The sequence below is a fragment of the Pinus tabuliformis genome, chromosome 5_2 (assembly GCF_031772625.1).
Source record: "Pinus tabuliformis cultivar Carrire ecotype Pingquan chromosome 5_2, CPIR1, whole genome shotgun sequence".
Lineage (NCBI taxonomy): Eukaryota > Viridiplantae > Streptophyta > Pinopsida > Pinales > Pinaceae > Pinus > Pinus tabuliformis.
The window spans coordinates 978,602,924-978,624,665 of NC_142306.1; the positions used below are offsets into that span (position 1 = coordinate 978,602,924).

The window sequence follows — 21,742 nt, forward strand, 5'->3', positions numbered from 1 at the left end:
TTACTTGGATATTTGTCAATGATAATATACTCATTATTCTTGAATAACACTCTATAATTTTTCTCTTTCAATTGTCCAATGTTCAATAAATTGCATTTCAAGCTAGGTACATAATACACATCATCAATTGTTCTTCTACCACCATCTCTAGTATAAACAACAATCACTCCTTTACCTTTAAAACATACCTTAATATCATTACCCAACTTGACTTCAAACTGAATACTGGTGTCTAGATTGGAAAACAAATATTTGTTTCCAGTCATGTGATTGCTACAACCGCTATCTAAAAACAAAATATCATTCGAACATTCTTGAGTCACGTTACAAGTCATAAACATTGGCTTCTGATTATCTTCAAATTCTTCTGAGATGTGTGCAGATTGCTTACCAACATCTGCCTGCCTCTTCAAACACTTAGTAGCAAAATGGCCATATATTTTACAATAATAACATTGAACTTTAGACATATCATACCTTTGATTTCCTCAATGCCAGGTTCTATTGTAACTCCCCCTTAAATTAGGAGGACATTGCTGATATTTCTCTTCATGATCATAATTATCTCGCGGACGTCTTTGATCAACTACTCTACCGCCTCGTCCTCTATTACTCAATCTTCCTCTGCCTCTTCCTCTATGAAATTGAAGCTGAGTTTTGAAGGCATTCTCCAATGTGCTATCATCATATCTTGACATCCTGGATTCACGTGCAATCAACGAACCAGTCAACTCTTCAATTTGCATTTGGCTTGTGTCCTTGAACTCTTCTATGGATACAACAATCGCTTCAAATTTCTTTGGCAAACTATGAAGGAATTTCTCGATCACCCTCTTGTTTGAGAGGTATTCTCCATATTGTCGCAATTGATTAACAACACTCATGACTTGAGTCATAAAAGCATCCACAATTTCACTGTCTTTCATTTTCAGATTCTCGAAATCTCTTCTCAAATTCTGCAACTTGACGTTCTTTACTTTCGCTACACCCTGATAACATGATTCAAGAATGTCCCATGCCTTCTTCGAATATTTTGCATTTGATACTTTTGAAAGTATCACGTCATCTAAGCCTTGTTGAATAAGGCCAAGAGCTTTATTTTCCTTCTTTTTGTTATCTCTCAACAATGTTCTTTCAGCATTTGTAAGAGCCATCTTTGCTGCCTCATTAGCATGCTTGGGATACCCATTAGTAACAAATCCCCAAAGATCATGAGAATGCAACAATGTTCTCATTCGAATAAACCATGAATCATAACTTTTCTCAGTTAAAATAGGAATTGACTGAGTAGTGTTGGTATTTGAAGCCATTTTAATTCAGTTTACAAAATACTTTAATTTCTCCAAATAATCAAAAAACTCTTCCTTCAAAATAAACTATATAGAAAAAAATGTCTTCAATACTGAGCCAAATACTTTTCAACAGATTTATGAATAAAATAGTGCCAAAGGAAATAGAGAAATTCTGCTTTTCTTCTGCATACACTCCACTCCCTAACTTCCACAGAAAAAAAAAAAAATTGTAGCAATATTTTTTAACGCCAAATTACACAACTCTCCTTTAAATGGCAATGTTAAAACATACCAATAGCATACAATACTAAAGTACGTTTTGCAGCGTTAAAGAGCTCCTCCTTCACGACTTTCACATTCCAATACGGTTTCACACAACATTTGCAGCATTAAACAACTCTAACTTCACCCCTCTTCTCTGCACGTTGGCTTTGGATTCTGATGCGGGGATGGTGGACTTTTGACTATCACGAGTGTAGATTGAGGACCTTTCACCGCAGCTGCGGCTGCAAAAACCCTTGGCAACTATCTGTTGCGACTTATGCTCACACAGCGTGTTTACTTCCGCACAGGATCAAGCAATAGTGACACACAAATATTTATCTCTCCCTCTGCAACAACTCCACACCACATTCCCACAACACTAGTTCACATCTACTCGAAAAAACGTTATGGTTTCTGGGCTAACCTGGCTCTGATACCAGATGAAAGAAACAAAAATACATAAATGCAGAGAACAGCAGCTACAACTGCTTGATTACACAACCAAAAACAAAGAGAGTGAATTGTCTTCCGCGGCTCAGCATATGTATTTATACAAAAATTAATGTAAGTTACAACAATTAGAATATTAGTTTTCGAGGCGGTGTTTCCCTTTCATTTCTACAGGCAGTGATGACCTTCGGAAGCATGAAGAGCCAAGGCGGTGGCGGTGACGGTAGATCGTGAAAGGTATCGGAGCCAAGTTCCAATATCCATGGTGCAAGCCGCTTAGTGCCATCGCCTTGCTCTGGCAGTGTTCGTTAAAATGTTGGTTATTACCCCTGGAGCTGTTGAAGGATTTGTCCAGGAAATAGCTGAGGAATGTTGGAACTAAAAGACAGTTGCTGCAAGAAAAACAAGGTCGTGGACCTATGTTGAAACGTGTTGCTGGAGTTTGAAACGTGGAGATCCGTGGAGATTGGAGTTGAAACGTGGTGTTCGTAAGTTTTTTTTTACATCAAGCTTGCACGTATACGTCAAGTTTTTTTTCTCAAACCAACATATGTATGTGTGAAATGTGAAAAGGTTAAAACATTATATATGTTTTTATATTTATTATGAAACATATATAATTATATGTTGGAATTTTGAAAAGTATATTTTAAAAAGGAGCAGGAATTTTGAAAAGGGTATTTTAAAAGGAGGAAGGTCATTATTACTAAATTTTAAAGAGTAATAATTAAAGTTTTATTTTTAAGTGGAGTTTTTGTGTTTTGGGGTGTGAATTTGATTGAAAATGGAGACAACAATTATAGATATGGAGAAGTTGAGCGGGGCTAATTTGCCCTATGGAAATCACAGATGGAGGATATACTGATTTTAAAGGATCAGTATTTGCCGCTTGAGGGCACAACAAAGAAAGCCTCATCGATGGCAAATGAAGAGTGGAATAAGCTAGATAGAAAGGCGATTGCAACAATCCGCCAATATTTAGCAAAGAATGTTTATTTCAATGTGTCCGAAGAAAAGACGGCTGAAGGATTATGGAAAAAGCTCCATGATCTATATGAGAAGAACACATCATCAAACAAAGTGTTCTTGATGACGAAGCTTTATAATCTCAAAATGAAGGAGGATGCTTCAATTGCTGAGCACTTGAATGCATTTAATACTATTATTAATCAACTTGCCTCTGTTAAAATCATTTTAGATGATGAAATTAGATCTATTTTGCTAATGTGTTCTATGCCAGACAACTAGGAAAATTTAATTGTAGCTATGAGCACTTCAAAAACTATAGGGACCCTGAAGTTTGATGATGTCAGCAGCAGTTTAATGAATGAGGAGCTACGATGCAAGTCAATTGCGGAAAACTAGGGAGGAGAGGCTCTAGCTCTAGCTGATCGTGGTAGGAGAATGGATCGAGGCCTACAAGGGCGATCAAGATCAAGAGGCCGATAAAAATCAAGGAGAGGAAGGATCATATGCTTTCATTGTGGCAAACTCGGGCACATGAAGAAAGAATGTCGATTATGGAATAAAGGACAAAAGGATCAGAGACCGTCTAGTACAAATCACAAGTCATCTAGCACAAATGAAGGTGAGACTACTGCTGTAGCCATAGATGGTGCTGTGTTGTTTACTGTTTCAGTATAGGATGCATGTGTATATACATCTAGCAGTGGCTTTGATTGGATCCTTGACTCTGGGGCATCTCACCATGTAACCCCATGCAAAGATAGTTTTGTTTCATATAATCTCGGTGATTATGGTAGAGTGCATTTGGGGAATAATCATTTTTGCAGTATTGTTGGAGTGGGAGATGTCCAGATCAAGATGAAAGATGGACAAGATATATTGTTGAAACAGGTCAGGCATGTACCAGAAATGCGCATGAGTTTAATCTCTATGGGATGACTGGATGATGAAGGCTATTTGACAAGCTTTGGAAAAGGAGGCTGGAAAATTAGCAAAGGTGCATTGGTCGTGGCCAAAGGACCCAAGATAGGAACATTATACACATTGAAGACACTGATAGGAAAATCAGATTTGGTTGTTGTCACAAAAGAAAGAAATTCAGCAGATCTGTGGCATAAGCGTTTGGGTCACATGAGCGAGAAGGGCTTAAAAATCCTTGTTGATAAAAATTTATTGCCAGGTTTGAAATCCTACAATCTTGATCTTTGTGAGCATTGTATATATGGTAGACAAAGAAGGGTTTCATTCCTTAGAGGTGGCCATGACAGAAAGAAAAATGTGTTAGAATTGGTACACTCGGATGCGTTTGGGCCTGTTAACATCAAATCATTAGGAGGAGCATCATATTTTGTAACATTTATAAACGATGCATCCAGGAAAGTTTGGGCATATTCTATGAAAATAAAAGTGAAGTGTTTGGAATATTTCAAAAATTCCATGTTGTTGTTGAAAGAGAGACTAACAAATTGCTGAAGTGTTTAAGAACAGATAATGGTGGAGAATATTGCTCAAATGCTTTTAAGGAATATTGTAACAGCTTTGGCATAAAGCATGAGAAGACTGTGCCTGGTACTCCTCAAAAAAATGGTGTCGCAGAAAGGATGAATTGCACCATTATGGAAAAGGTGCGAAGTATGTTGTCCAATTCTGGTTTGGAGAAGAATTTTTGGGCTGAAGCAGTCAGGACTGCTTGCTACCTCATAAATAGATCTCCAACTATAGCCTTGGATGGCGGTATCCCTGAAGAAGTTTGGACTGGTAAGAATTTGAATTATTCTCACTTGAAAATCTTTGGATGTGAAGAATTTGTACATATTCCCAAAGAAAATAGAACTAAGCTAGATGATAAATCTATGAAATGCATTTTTTTGGGATATGCGGATGAAGATCTTGGTTATCGTTTATGGGATCCAGTGAAACATAAAATTATTAGAAGCAGGGATGTTATATTTAATGAGTCAGAAATGTTCAAGAGGATTGTAGGTGATTTGGAGGTCAAGAAGGTTATTGACAGGTTTGAAGAGCAGCAGGAAAACATACCACCAATACAAGAAAATGAACAGCAAATTCAAGAGCATGAAGAACAACAAGTGGAAAATAATGAACAACAAGAAGAAGGAATCTTGCAGGAACCTTTATAGGAGATTCAACCTGATAATTCACCACCACAATTGGTTCGCAGATCTTCTAGGCCTCATAAGCCTTCACAAAGGTATCCTCCTTCAAACTATATTTTGTTCACTGATGAAGGTGAACCTAATTGTTTTCAAGAAGCTTGTAAAGTCAAGCACAGTAAAGAATGGAAGAAAGAAATGGAAGAAGAAATGAACTCTTTGCGGGAAAATAAAAGTTGGGAGTTGGTAAACCTCCCAAAAGGTAGAAAGGATCTACAAAACAAATGGGTGTACAGGATTAAGCATGAAGGCGACGAAAAGAAGGAGAGGTATAAAGCAAGACTGGTGGTGAAAGGTTTTGCCCAAAAAGAAGGTATTGACTTCACTGAAATTTTCTCACCTGTTGTTAAAATGTCATCCATTAGAGTCATTCTTGGTCTAGTTGCTGCTTTAGACCTAGAATGTGAACAGTTAGATGTAAAAACTGCTTTCCTTCATGGTGAATTGGAGGAAGAAATTTATATGGAGCAGCCAGAAGGCTTCATAGAAAAAGGCAAAGAAGGCCTTGTTTTTAGGTTGAAAAAGAGTCTCTATCGATTGAAACATGCACCTCGACAATGGTACAAGAACTTTGATTCATTCATGTCAGAACATGGTTTTCAGAGGTTGGAAGCTGACCATTGTGTCTATACCAAGAGGTATGATCAAGGAAAGTATATCATATTATTGTTATATGTGGATGACATGTTGATTATTGGGCATGATAAGAATAAAATCAATAGGTTGAAGAAAGATTTGGGTAGCAAATTTGCAATGAAGGATTTGGGACCAGCACAATAGATATTGGACATGCGGATTATGCGTGACAGGAAAAACAAAAGGTTGTGGCTGTCACAAGAAAAATATATCAAGAATGTGCTTGACAGGTTTAATATGAAGGATGCCAAGCCAGTTGGTACACCCCTTGTAGCCCACTTCAAGATGAGTACTGAATTATGTCCTAGTAATGACAAAGAGAAAGAAGAGATGAGCAGAATTCCTTATGCTTCAGCAGTTGGCAGCTTAATGTATGCCATGGTATGCACACGACCAGACATAGCATATTCAGTGAGAGTAGTGAGCAGGTTCCTTACTAATCCAGGCAAACAACATTGGAAAGCAGTGAAATGGATTTTAAGGTATCTCAAGGGTACTAGTCATTATTGTTTATGTTTTGGGCATGATAAGACTGTGCTTGAAGGATTTACAGATGCAGATATGGCTGGAGATATGGATACCAAAAAGTCCACTACAAGTTATTTGTATACATTTGCAGGTGCAACAGTATCTTGGGTGTTAAGGCTACAAAGAATAGTAGCCCTTTCTACAATAGAAGCAGAGTACATAGCTGCAACAGAAGCTTGTAAAGAGATGTTGTGGATGCAACGATTCCTAGGAGAGATAGGAATAAAGCAAGACAAGTATGTGTTATATTGTGATAGTCAGAGTGCCATTCACTTGGCGAAAAACCCAGCATTTCATTCAAAAACCAAGCACATTGACTTAAGGTACCATTGGATCCGGCATGTGTTGGAGGAAGAATAGTTATCCTTGGAAAAGATCCATATAGATAGGAACCCTGCTGATATGCTCACTAAGATTCTACCATGAAATAAACATGAGTTATGTAGAGGCATGGTAAGACTCGGTGTGACTTGATGACTCTTATTTGGCTTCAAGTGGGAGAATGTTAAGTGTGAAGCCAAATTCACAGAGGATTCTAGATCAGATCTTTCTAGATCTCCAGGATTCTAGATCTTTCTACACCATCATTAGTTTCTAGAATCACATGGAAGATTCTAGATCCTCCTACACCGCCAGTGGTTTCTAGGTCATTCCAGATCTCCATCCGAATCACACACAGGATTCTAGAGCCTTCTTCTGCCTCTATAAATTTTTAATTTTTATGGCCAAGGAAAGCAAGCCAAGGCCCAAGCCTGTTATGTAATGCAAAGTGATTTCTGTTCTCCAGTGATTATTTTATCCATTCCGCTATTTCTGATTGAGTAATCTTGTTGTTTCTCCATTTTTCTGTCTCTATGAATTATTCTTTGCCATTGCCGTCTAAGTCTCTGAGTATAAATCTGCCGTGTGTTATGTATGCTCTGGTCTAACAAATTATTCTTACAAAATCACCTCTTTGTGATCAGCTTAGTGCGCATCTGCGTTTCTTCCCACTGAACCAACCACACAGTGAATTCACCCAACCCAGATATAGATCTGGCTTCTCAGATTTCACCGTATCTCAGATCCATTTCTGCTCATCACACAACAGGTTCACGCCACACAACCTATTTAAAATTAACAACCCCAACCTTTTTTCAAGAAGAATAACCTCCAGTGTTTAGTTTACTATGACAGTCACACGAAGATCTACTCACAGATCCACATGCACAACCAAGGCACCAACCACCAAGGCAAAACTTCGTTCAACAATGACCCTCACATATCACGACCAATCTCTACACTCACAGATCTCGACTCTCTTGCAATAACACTGTGCCGGACTACTGAGCTCCACGACAGCCACAAAAGGGAATTTTACGGACGATTTTCCCTTATAAATCACAATCAAGGTCGTTGCCTCCTTGTGAGCACACAATTCAAGCAATCCATGATTTGGGTGGCACACAGCTCAAGCAACCCACAATAGCACAACAATCACATCAACTCAGATCAACAATATGTGGATCACTTTAACAACTTATATCTCTACCCTTTGGCTCCCATAAGATCTGCAGTTGATACACCAATTCGAACCACTCCACATTAAAACGAACTACTTTGACAATTTCACCCTCTGTATAATTCAGATCTGGAAGAGATCTCTTAGATCTCAACCTTCTACATCTCTAGATCTCCCTCTCTAGCTCTGATACCATAATAGAAAACATTGAGTTTAACATATTTAGGCCTAAGCTTTCACACTTGCTTCCTTCACATACATCACAATGTGTCCCATTATATAATGATGGGATCACTAGACTTGGTCAACATAACAAGATGAAAGGTAGAGTCTCTCACTTAGCTACAACACACTTACACTAAATCAATGACTTCTAGAACATCTAGTAACTCACATACATCTAAGAAGACAACTCAACAAACCTATCACATTACTAAACTCTTCCATTTCTACATTATTCTAACAAGATCACCATTGATCAAAGAGATAAAATAGTCAAGTGCAAAGATATATCCAAAATAGGATTTTTTGGAATTAAATTATTTAGAAAAACATCGATTTTTTTAATCAATATGAGCAAAATCTTTAGGGGTTTCACTAGTTTTTCCTTTTGGAATTATTCTTTGTTGAGTATGTTCCATTTTTTGTCGTGAAATCTTTCTTCAATAAAAATATCCCCAAATTCTTGCTTATTCCACTATTTCAGAAAGATTTGAGGTATCTTAATTGGTTGTAAAAGTGATGCATAATTGTGTCATTGCCTAATGGAGTTTCCTACAACCATTTGGAAATATTGTCCTAGAAGGATGGGTGTTGAAGCTAGAAGCCTTCAATGTGAAAGTGGTGAATTCAATGTGAAATATTTTTACCTTTCTATGCATAATTAGTGTGTTATGGGCCCCACATTGCACCTAACACACACCAATTATGCATAGAACTAATTATACAAAGAATATAACATAAAAATAACAATATTATGAAGAAACCAATTAACAATTTCAATAGTTTATTAATGAAAATTTTTAAAAATTCTAAACTTTTTTAACACAATTTTTTTTAATGGGTACACTTTTTATTATGATTAAATTTCAGAGAGTAAGAAAATCTTAATGAAACTTTCATGTTATTTTTTATTTCAATAATGATGAATATCATAAAAATGTTGAATTATAATATACAATAACAATTTGGAAAGTATTCATAAAAGTTTATACATATTTTATATTAAAAGAATTAAAAATTACTTTTATACATGTATTGTATTATAAAGAGTTTCCATAAATATTAATGTTAATATACAATACTATGTTTTAGCAACAATGTTAAAAAAATCTACAAAGAATTTGCTACAAAGTAAAAGAAAGTTGTGACCACTACAACAAAAAATAACCGCAACTTAATTTTAACAACTAACCCCTACAACTGGGTTGCCACAACTCTCTAAACATCAACATATCAACATAGTGAGTCCTCTAACAAACTTATTACATTAAGTAGCCAGTTAATCAAACTCCCTGAACAACAATATTCACACTAAAATCGGTTGTGCCTATGAAATTAAATACACAGCAGAAAAAAAATCCCCTCCGAACGTGAACAAAAAATCTATACTACTTATTTACATAAAAATATAACGTGTGTCCGGTACTTGAATTGGGTCCGGTACCTCAACATATAGAAATTAGAACTCAATTCTATTTAATTAGAATGAGGAAATTCTATTTAATTCATATGATTTGAGCCTCGTTAATATGCTTCCCGGTGAGTAGTTGAATGGGTCTTACTATATACCGAAAGATATTGCATCGACATAATTTCATGAGCCGCTGTTCATGCCGCGAAGCTATTCTCCATAATCCGCCTCGACATCGTTTAGTATAAAACCTCGGGTCATCACAGTTTCCAGCCAAATGGTGGGGCTTCAACTTACTTTATGAAACCGCTCCTTTCAAACATGGAGCAAGAGACTTCTCTCCCCTTCGAGATTTACTGGTAATATGTGGGATGTGTTTGGAGGTTTTGCAAATATCTTGTGGTGAGGCCGTATTTTAGATTGTAAATATTATTTCTGTTCTGCTGAAGTAATCTAGATATGTTCTTTTTGGAAGTAGGAAATTGGTAATATCATTCCCATTTCTTTGAGCATGGAATGTTGTCTACATACAATAACCCCAGGTCTATTTCTGCAATATAGAGTAGCAGAGGGTAACATTGGCTTGTACTTCTCAGCCATATTACCTCTTTCTCATCTTTAGAACAACCCCCATATGTGACTTTGTTGTGACTGTATTCACCAAATAGATTAGGCACAAATCTCTAGTCCACCGTCCTTTTATTTTCTTTTCAACTTTCAAACCTGCTTTGCTGAAAATTACCCTTCACATCACCTTGCACTTCATAACTTTAATTTCCAGCAACCCTCATTAGGGAAGCCTCCCTTGAGTTGGAGAAGAGCCGGCCTAAAGAGCAGAGGAGGGTTGGTGAGGTGCGGTGGCTAACCTCCTGGTTACCCAAATCTATCATCTCAATGCTTGGGGCTTTTGGACATTCAAGATGACAGATTGAGCTGTAACACTACACATTGAAAATCTAATTCATCGGTCCATCTATGTATTGAACTTTTATGCTATCATGTCCAACAATTTCATAACTAACATTACCTCTAAGAAATAATAATTTTCCTTCGTGTGGTTCTTCATATTCCAAGAACCACTCCATTGGAATCTCCTGAATCAACCTACCATGCCTCATTATCGACATTTCTTAACAAATATGTCAAATGGAGATACATGCTACCTTCACCACTAAAAGTTCCGGCAACTGAATCCTTCTTATTTGCTTCTTTTTTCTTCAAACTGTCAAGCTTGTATTTGATATTCTTATGTCCTCTTTGATAGGACATTCAGTAAATCAACCCATGCTGCTTCCTACCCTTATTGGCATATTTTCCACTATATCTAAATTTCCTCCCACTGGATCTCTTATTATTTCACTCCTTAGAGCAACTCCTACTCATCTTAGCCTCTGAATCAATGTTTATTTGGAAAGTTCTGCTTCGTGTCTTTTGCTGCAACAACTAACCCATGATCTCATCCAACTTGGTATTTTCTACTCTTGTAGCTCCACTGATTGCAAGTATTAGATTCTTCCGAGAATCTTGAAGACCACAGTGCAAGGTTATGCATAACCCATGATCTCATCCAACTTGAGATATTCTACTCTTGTAGCTCCACTGATGGCAAGTAATAGATTCTTCCAAGAATCTTGAAGACCACAGTGCAAGGTTATGCATAGTTTATTGTCCTTGGTTAATGATGGCCTTCATATAAATAAACAAGTGATGGAAAGCACTAATGTGATTTATAACACTATCATCATCCTCCATCTTCAGAGCATACAACTTCTATAGAAATATCGAAATGATGAAGGATTTAGCCTTGCACAATGAGCAAGCTTATCCCAAAGCTTTTTTGCTGTAGTTGACCTAGACACATCATTAGCACATAACCAGGATTAAGACTAGTCAAGGCAATGGCCTTATCATGTATCTTGTCCCAATCTTCGTGCTTCACAGTGTTGGGTTTTGTCTCCTTCATGATTCCTTCCGCTCTCTTTCAATAAGCAGACATTCCATCTTCAACCTCCACAAATTGAAGTTGTGGCCATTGAATTTCTCAATATCCAAATGTCTAAATGTCATTTCTCATACCACATAAATATTCCCAGCGTTTTGCTGAAACTAGCTATATCCAAAAGATAAAAGTCACTGCTGCAGTAACACAACACAGTCTTATTTGAGCACCTTAAGCTAGACAATCATATCTATCTAGTTCTCCCATGAAGACCTCAAAAAAAGGCCCAAGAAACCCAAGATTCAATGAATCAAGTTTCGTTAGCTCGGAAATGAAGGCATCCAGTGAAGCCAACAACCACTTTGGTACCATTTGCTAATCTTAGAGAGAAAACTGCAACAAATTTAGAGGAAACTACAGGACAAAGATAACAATTCAACATAAACACGAAATTCTAAATATTAGAACTGCCATGTTACAAGGAGGTATGGATAGCAACAAAGAGGGTTTTTTCCTCACTGGGGACAAATGATTTTCTACCTGGTTGTTTTCTTTCTTTGATAAAGAATGTACAAACATAGAAACAACATTGCCTCCCAATTAGAAATACAACTGCGAAACAACTCTGCTTCTATGACAAAAGAACACAATCCAAATATTTCTTTACACTTTCCATATACAAATGGAACTGCTAATTACATAGATGATGTAACTGGCAGTATCCTGACAGGGGCCATAAGCAAGAGTATTTGCTATTTTATCCGTATTCGAAAAAAAGGCTTACATACTGCTCTTGCAAAATTTGACACTAAAGATGCTACATGGGCACCGGAAACTAGCCTTATACTGTGTGCCTCAGTTGAGAGACACACCTCGACCTCAGATCTAAGGAGAATCAAATTCATATATATACGGTGATTAGAACGTATAATCCCACAAGATGACCAGAAAAACAGAGGTATCCTAGACATAAGCTGCAGAAAGTATTTCCATTTGCTTTTCTTTTCAAAGCCTCCCTGCTGAGGATTTGGTCGCCTATTGTTTGTTGCTGAGATTTTGGACCCCGAGTTCAGCAACTCTTTCCTTGTGTCATCCTTGTGTACAATAACTTCGAGGAAGCATAAACAATCCTTTTTTGGCCCTAAGGCAGTTTTAATAGCCTGTACAACACCTTCTTCCGTTTTAACCTGCACAGAAAGAAGCAGTTCAGTTAAATGGCAAAACAGATACTTGGCATAGTTAAATGACCACTAAAATCCTGGAAAAGGTCCACATTTTCTGAGGCATTGGTGGCATGATACAAAACCATACAGCGTTGACATTAACAAAATACTCCCATTATAAGAATCAACAAGAGAATCCAGCGGATTAAGATCCTGCTCGAGATATGTCAGCAAAACGAATTATTGGGACATCCCACATTTTCAAAGGTATTGGCATGATACAATACCATGGAAAGATGACAAAGAGCAGAAAACTGCCATGATAAGAATCCACAAAATAAAGTAGAAAATTAAGATCATGTTTGAGATGTTTCAGCAAAACAAACTAATAAGGGTATCCAGGAAAAAGTCCACATTTTCTAAGGCATTGGCATGGAAAACCATGATACCATCGAGTGTTGACTAGTACAGAAAACACCCATAATAATCTAATTAACAAAGGAAGCTGGCAAATTCAGATCATTCTAATTTGATTTGAGACATGTCGGCAAAATGGACTAATTGGGCACAACTTACAAGTGGTTTTCTTGTTTCATTAGTCCCTCATTTGGCTGAGCAACACAGAACCTGCTAGTGAAATTAACAACTACAAAGGTTTCTAACAATAAATATTGTTGTCCTTTAGTTGACAGACAGTTTTGTAATGTCAACAGTGTAACAGATACCTCAAGATGGATAATATTAGAAAGACACTCCACCAATACGATACTGAGACTTGGCCAATTACAACGAATGTCCCCTCAAGTCTAGGATAGTGTAATTTCGAGGAAAAGGAGTTGGTTAAAAGATGGGCATAAGCAAATGGCAAAAGGGAAAAGCAACCATATTAACACGATTCATTATGCACAAATTCTCCCATATCACAAAAGAAACGAGAAGCCCCTGCAAAAAAGTTGCCCATGCTATGCAGATAGATGAAAAAATACCTTGACAGTCCAGCATTTCCCTTCCCCATTATGAAGGGCATCTATTAAACCGGTGTAGTTCCAATTCTTTATGGAATTATATCGTGCATCATGATTTTCGATCTCTACAGTGTAACCTCCATTATTAATCAGAAAAATGATAGTATTCTGCCCTTGTCGAAGCATGGTAGACACATCCTGGGCTGTGACCTGTTTAGATAAGGAAGGCTACATTTAGAGATCAAACTGACTAATTTTTGGAAAAAAATAGATCATTCCAAAGAATTAAATAATATACCTTGGTACTCAGTGATTGTTATTAATTAATAGAATATTACAGAATTTAAAAATGAAATCCTTGCATCTGCACCTGGAAGCTTCCATCACCAATGCATGCAATTACACGCTTGTCTGCCGTTGCTTGAGCATATCCCAGTGCTGCCCCCACGGACCAGCCCATTGATCCATAATACCGCATTTGGAACTCATACCTGCCAAACACACAATCAAAATAGGGAACAAACAGCTTGAAAATATACAGAAAATTATACCTTCAAATAGAGCATCTTAACAGTAGGTCCCTTATCAAAGAACAATCAGCCCTCTATCATCATTCATATTGGAATTTTGATATTAGTATTCTTTTGTTATTGATTGACTGCAACATCTATTGGAATGAAATAGTTTTTATGAAAATTAGCCATGCCTATGCGTCTAATCCTTCTGAAATTTCCCAAACACAAGCTAAGAAGCAGAGAAAACTTCGTTCCTGCCCATACTCCATTAAACACACCCTGAACCTTAAAATTTCCTTCTGGGATTCATATTTTGCTAACAAGGATAAAATGTACTTTTGCTTCATAACAAAACCTTGCAGCCACAAACGCTAAGCAGTCTAATATAAAACCATTGAACAAAAGTAATACTCGACAATCAGTAGGTTTCCCGCATCTTGGCAACAAGAAGCAGACTCCTAAATTACAAAGGCGTTTCCTTTCCAGAGAATTGATGTTCAGCTTACCCACAATTTTCTGGCAATTTAAGCCTCTGGCAATTAAACCAAGAGTTACCAGTTTCAGCAATTACAGTAGTTTCATTTGATAACATGCCCTGCAACCAACCGAATTTTACCAGCTAATATCAACAATAATCCTACTGCAAATGTATCATATAAGAGCAAAGCCAACAATAATCCTACTGCAAATGTATCCTCTAAGAGCAAAGCCAACCAAAAGATAATTGTCTGACCATTTTTTATTCAAAATCTGGTTAGATTCTTTGAGGCCTTGCCTGAATATGTTTGAATAGAACACTGACCCTTAAGGGCTCATATGGTGCACTTTTCAGGCGAACACCTTCGGGTACAAAAATACGCTGATAATTTTCGAAACAGGCTGGGTTGTGCTTCACCTTCTTAGCAAGGGCTCCTAAGAAATCTTTCATTAACACACACCCAAAAGTAAGCCCATTTGCCAGAGTCGCCCTGTTAGGCTGCACGAATATGGCTTTCTTCTTCTTCAAGAGCAAGGAATATCCCACTGAACTATAGTCATTGAAAACAGGCCCAGCAAATAAACATGCATCTGCGGACTCAACTATTTCAACACAGAATGCAGTACTTGCTGCACCCCAGTATGTCCCTATGAAATGAGGATGTGTCTCTGGAACCTGTCCCTTAGCAGCTGGCATTACAGCCACAGCATAACCCGATGCATATGCCAATTCCAGAAATGCAGTTTTTGCCTTAACAACCTTCATCTTTGGCCCACCTACCAACACTGGCTTCACAGCTGCATTTAGGAATTCCGCTGTCATGTCCACCGCTGCTTCCAAACTTTTGGGATTGCTCAACCTACATAATTGATATGATTCAAGGGAAACTATGTCAAAATATAATTAGGATATCACTAATAACAGAAGTTCATTATTTCAAATCTAGAGACATGATTAATTATGAAACCCTGTATCAACTTGGAAAAGAAATTGAAAATTAGCAAAATAAAATTAAGTTCATAGTAAAACTGAGAGATGCAAGCTGAAAATCACTTCAGGAATACTAGACACACAAAGTTGAAACGGGTAGCCAAAATACCCTGACAATTTGAATATACTAAAAAACAAATTGAACTTAGTAAAACGTAGCACAATCCAAAAGCTCCAAAAGATCTCATCAACTGACAGCCTCAATAAATCTCGAAGAGTCTAGGCAACAGGTTTAAGATATTGAATATAGACTAACAGTACCATAACATCCTTGCCCAATAAACCAGAGTCTAGGCAACAGGTTTAAGATATTGAATATAGACTAACAGTACAATAACATCCTTGCCCAATAAACCAGATACTTGTGTATGGAATGGTCTGGTTCAAATAATGGCTAAGGCAATAAAACACCAATGCAAACAAAGAGTGCAAAGTCTCCAGAGAATTGTTTAGCGAGTAAAAAATTGGACCAAAACCCGGAATGCAGCACATACAAACAAATTAAGACATCTCAAGAAAAATAAAAATACAATATATTTAGCAGGAAATGGTTGCTCAGATACCGTGGACATGAATGCAAATCAAATATATTGTTATAAGTTGTTTTTGAAATAAACTGTGAGAAAGTGAAATGTCTAAAGTTTCGGGTCAACAACTATCTCACCTATAACCTATATATGAAAGAAATGTTCACAAAAGTAAAATGCATGAGAAAACTTTTGAAAACGGCCCATAACAGGATAAAAACTTACGTTCTTAAATTCATAACTATAAAACTTACATTCTCAAAATCAGTACGAATGTTTATAAGTTTTTGGATTATTTATTTCATAGTAGTCGTATATTACGTAAAATTATTTATCACATTCATCTCAATGGGAAGGAGAAGTATTAAAAAGAGTATGCTATGTTTTTTAATAAAATAACTAAAAAATTATACAGTTAAAAATTATACAGTAAACTATTATTTATTAATAATTATAATAAAAAATAAATTATAAAATACAGAATTTATTAAATATTTATTTTTATCAAAATTAAATAAGATAATTTTTAAATACTAATTATATATTTATTTTTTATTGATATAAAAATAAAAAATATTAAAATCAACTAAAAATATAAATATTAATCATATTAAATAAGTTATATCTCTCACAATTATTATAAAAGTTGAGAATCTATAATCTCAATATAATTCTTATGTATAAGGTTCACTTGACAACACACCATAATTAAAAGTTGAGAATCTAATTCTTATGATTCTTATGTACGAGGGTCTCTTAACCACACACCATAACTAAAAGTTAAGAACCCATAATTTTAATATAAAGAGAATTAAAGGGGTTTGAAATGACAATATATCTAAAATTTATGGTAAAAAGATATTTCTATTTTGATTATAAATTTTATAATATTTTAATAAGATGTTTTTATAATTGTAATATGTTTTAAAGTTTTTGAAGTGAAATTATTTTTTTTTGTTTAAAAATAGTTTTTGACTTTATATGAATCAATGGCTCTAAAAATCTCTGGCCATTAAGATTGTGGAGAAGTTACAACTTAAATTTGGGATTTCAAACACAGTCCTTGCTGGATTCTAGACCAATTTGGCCAGAAAATATGCTCAGAAAAGCTTCGAAACTTATAATAAATAAACTACAACATTCCAAAAATATATCCAAACAAGAAGAGTTGACTTCACTCCTTTCCATCAAAATTTTAAGGTATTTTGGAATCTGACATCTTATTAAACTTACTGTTTTCAAAATCCATCAAAATTTTAAGATATTTTGGAATCTGCCATCTTGTTAAACTTCTATTTCCAAAAGCCATCTTTATTAGATTCTAGAATAAGATAGACCAGAGACATCCTTATTAGATTTTAGAATGAAATAGATAAAAAAAAAATCAAATTTTTAACCTCACTGCTGTTATAAAAAATTTCAACGCATCTAAATAAATTAAGAATTAAATCACATAAACAAGACTCCAATAAAAACAGGGCACTCTTATATCAACCACTAATGTAGTGTTTGTTTGATCTTCACAAGTGGTCAATGCGCTAAAAAGTGTAACCAGCACTGGGTGGGTGTTCATGTAAATATTCGTTAGAAAAATTCCCCAAACCTGAAATTCTCGAATGCTGAAGAGGAGTGAAGATAAATTAATAAAATTTCCAGAATTTGTTACCTGGGTGATAGACTGTATGGAACAGGTTGCCGGGCGAAAGTGGGGTGTTGAATGGCAGCAAGATTACAGCTAATGCTGATATACACAGGCTTGCTCTCTATAATTGCTGTTGAAATCGCATGGTCAATGAGCTCCTGAGCTTCGTCCAAATGATTGACTATAACCTGCACAGTTTCTTTAATTTCTAACAACGTTACACCTCCTAAAGGATTAATTTCAACTTCCAATCCAATACTAGTATTACATCACATTCTACAGACCTGAGCGCATGTAATCGTCTGGAAGCAGCGATACTCCTGGCTGAAGTCTGGCAGCCCAATGGTATGATGCAAAATGCGATTGGTCCCATAGTCGTTAGAATTAGGGCCCCCCACGATACAGATGATTGGCAAATTCTCGCTGTAAGCCCCTGCGATCGCATTGATGACACTGAGCCCCCCAACTGTGAACGTAACGACGCAGGCCCCCACGCCTCTGGATCGCGCGTACCCATCGGCCGCGTAGCCGGCGTTGAGCTCGTTGCAGCAGCCGACAAGATTGAGGCCAGGCTCCGCCAGCAGATGGTCCAGCAATGTGAGATTGAAGTCCCCAGGAACAGAGAAAACATCCCGGACGCCAACCTCAACTAGCCTCCGCGCTAGGTAGCGGCCCAACGTGGTGTGGGAAATGTGTGGGGCTAATCCTCCCACCACTGATTTGTTGCAGGGAAGGCACCCCACGTCGTCGTTTGCAGGGGATTTCGAGTTCACGTTACCAGTGGTGCTCGTAGCCATTTCTGATAAATCGATTACTCGGATTCAATTGCCGGTCTGACTTGTAATTTTGGTGTCAATCCAAATAGCAACTTGAACCTCAAGGAAACCGTCGGCGGTTTCATTTGAATGGCAAAACCATAACCCGTAGACAGGAGATGCTGGGAATAGCTGTTTTGTATCTTTGAAATTGTGGGCGGTCAACGCTGCCAAGCGAGCTCTGCAACTAATTGTCTCACACAATTCACTGATGGGAACGGGGAATTTCTTTATTAAAATTTTACTGTATAGGATCACTGACCTCACGCCATTGACTTACTGATGGGAGTCGAGATTTATTTTATTCCAATTTTAATGGACCAAGCATGTAAAAATACTATAATTTATAAATTTTGAATTAAAAAATAATTTATAAGTATATTATTTTGGTATAGAGATTAAATTTGGAGTATTATTTTTTTTAACGAGAAGACTGTTATAAAGGGTTGAAACGTCCAAAGTTTTTCTTCAACATTTGTTTCAACCAAAAAAAATTAGTGAAGAAAAGAGAGACTTAATACAATCATATTAGATTTTAGTTTTACAATCTTTATTACAATACTGACTTTCTTACCCTTTTACAATGTCAAAATTATAGTGAGTTAGGGAGGCTTCTCTCCAAGCTTTTTGAGTATAAAAATAAAATCTTAAATCAAAATAGATAATTTTTTTCTTTAGGTCCGAAAGACCAATGTTTGGTCTTAGCTGACATTAACCACCACCACCATCATCATCATATATATTAATTAAATATTATACTAATTTTTAATAATATAATAATAAAATTATTAACAATATTATTAAAAATTATTACGAAAAATTAATTTTTTATTGATTAAAAAATATTATTAGAATAATAAAATAAATAATAATTATTATTAATAAATTAATATATACTCATTAATTTTAATGTAATTAATAAATTTAGATATTGATAATATTATTAAAATAAAGAAATATTCTTCTTCTTCTCGAATAAAAAGATTGATAACATTATTAAAATAAAGAAATAGTCTTCTTCTTCCGGAATAAATGAAATTATTACCCTTAACATTAATGTTAGAGTTAATATAAAGTAAATATTAATTAAATAATGTTAATATTCATATATATATATATATGATAAATATAAATTATTACTCATATTAATGTTCTAATTATTATAAAATAAATAATAATAATAAATTTAATGTGAGGCTGAATATTGTTAATTTTTATTAAAATAATAATTTTAAATTACTTTTATTTTAATTAAAATGAATTATATTTTAAATATTTTATTTTACTATAATTTAATTTTAAATTTTTAATGTTTAAAATTTATATTTTTCCTTTATTTTAAGTAGCTGGAAAAAAGAATTATAAAATATTTAAACTATTCACAAATACATATTTTAAGAATAATGTGGTTGGATGACATAGTTCTTGCGTTGAGAGACGCATTTTAATTTTTTATATATAAAAGCCGATAAGTAATGAGCAGTTTACAAATATTTCTATATTATAATTTCTTTTTTAATTTTTATAATAATAATTTATTAAATTTTATTTTAATTAACGAAAAATAATAATTTTATTTATAAAATCAATTTGTTATGTATTTTACAACTTAATTTGAATGGATGACTATTAGATTCATATTAGCAATATTTTAATTTATTTAAAATTAGCAATTGTTTTCGATGAAAGAGTTTTGAGGCTCGGTGAAAGAGTTAAAAACACACTCTATATATTCTTCGCATTTATTCTTCGGTGAAAGAGTTCTGAGGCTCGGTGAAAGAGTTAAACACATACTCTATATATACTTCGGTGAAATAGTTCTGAGGCTCGGTGAAAGAGTTAAACACATACTTTATATATTCTTCGGATATATTCTTCGATGAAAGAGTTCTGAGGCTCGATGAAAGAGTTAAAAACGTACTCTATATATTCTTCGCATATATTCTTTGGTCTGCGGGTTGCAGTGGGCACGGGTGATCTGCAGTCAGGTTTGTTGATATCAGGTGCACACATTCCTTATCTTTTTCTTTTTCTAATACATATTTGCTCATATAATTTCAAGTATGAATATTTCACCACAGTTACCAAAGATTACCAAGGGCAGACCTAGCACAATTACTCTACAAGGCCTTTATGAGTATATAGAGTCTTTAGAGAAACGCAGAGAAGAAAGAGAAGCCAAGCTACAAAAAGAGTTAGAAGCCATGCTGAAAAATAAATTTGCATCTCTTGAAGACACGATCCAAAAACAAATAGAAAATAAAATAGAACTATTGGAGAATAAAATGGAGGTAATGGAGACTGGATTGTAGGTTATAGAAAAACAAAACCAAGATACTAACCAACCATCCCAGCAAAGAGATGCTGATACTTTAGAGAGTCTTAAAATGAAAGACATGATTAAAGAACTAGAAGAAAAAGTTAATAGCCGCCTCACCCTAAATAATGTGATAGATAAGTTAGATATCAAACCAATTAAAGATGAAATGAAAAAATTAATAGAATTAGACCACGAATGTAACAAAAGGGCCTTGAATCTTATAATCTTCGGTTTAAAAGAGGAAGTAGATGAGGATACTTTAGCCTTAGCCCAGACAAAATTACATAATAGATTACAAATTGAAACAGTGTGTCTCACAGAAGCAACAAGGTTGGGGAAATTAACCGAGAATAAAGAAAGACTAATCTGCATAAAGGTGAGCTCCACTGATCATAAGTACGACATACTTAGTAAAACCTCAAGTCTAAAAGGAACGAGAATATTCATAAATGAAGATCTCATTCCAGAAGATCAAGCAGAATTAAGAAAGGAGGTTCAAAAGGTAAAAGAAGCTAGAAAGGAAGGAAAATGGGCAATAATCAGAAATAGAAAAGCCTTTATTCGAGATAGAAACCAAAAAGATAGTAATCAATAGCAATTAAACATGCTCCGGATCCTTTTTTGGAACTGTCGGGGGTTCCCATGGAACAAAGGCCCCAAGCTAAGTCGGATTTCAAATGATGTTGATATTATTTTTCTTGTTGAAACTTGGGAGCACGAAAAATCTAAGGTCCCTAACATAGATGGCTTTACGCTATGGTCTACCTGGAACAAGCGATCCTCCCGTAGAGGCATTGGGGGAATAGCTTGTTACATTAAGAAGAACATCTCCCCCCATGCTAGGATTTATAAAAATGACCCTCACAACCAATATAGTTGGATAGAGATCAGAGACATTAATAATAAAAAGTCCTACATAACAATATGTTATTTTCCTCCCATCA

The 21,742-nt window shown here is 35.4% G+C and overlaps 2 protein-coding genes across 3 annotated transcripts; both read right to left on the reverse strand.

Moving 5' to 3' along the window:
* Positions 1 to 488: 488 nt before the first annotated feature.
* Positions 489 to 1,310, reverse strand: LOC149162560 (uncharacterized). The gene has a single exon (XM_089435219.1). The coding sequence runs from the start codon at positions 1,308 to 1,310 to the stop codon at positions 489 to 491; it is 822 nt and encodes a 273-aa protein (XP_089291345.1).
* Positions 1,311 to 11,863: 10,553 nt separating this feature from the next.
* LOC149162561 (pyruvate decarboxylase 1-like) lies at positions 11,864 to 18,611 on the reverse strand. Of its 2 annotated transcripts, none has more exons than XM_089435738.1 (7): positions 17,948 to 18,611; positions 17,688 to 17,851; positions 14,802 to 15,363; positions 14,533 to 14,621; positions 13,882 to 14,002; positions 13,533 to 13,721; positions 11,864 to 12,570 (listed from the first exon to the last, which is right to left on the reverse strand). In XM_089435738.1, exons 1-7 carry the CDS (start codon positions 18,458 to 18,460, stop codon positions 12,136 to 12,138), a joined length of 2,073 nt encoding a protein of 690 aa, XP_089291864.1. In that variant the 5' UTR covers positions 18,461 to 18,611; the 3' UTR covers positions 11,864 to 12,135. The 2 variants fall into 2 exon arrangements, with proteins under 2 accessions (XP_089291864.1, XP_089291865.1); XM_089435739.1 differs by having other exon boundaries at positions 17,688 to 17,862; positions 17,948 to 18,090.
* Positions 18,612 to 21,742: the final 3,131 nt, after the last annotated feature.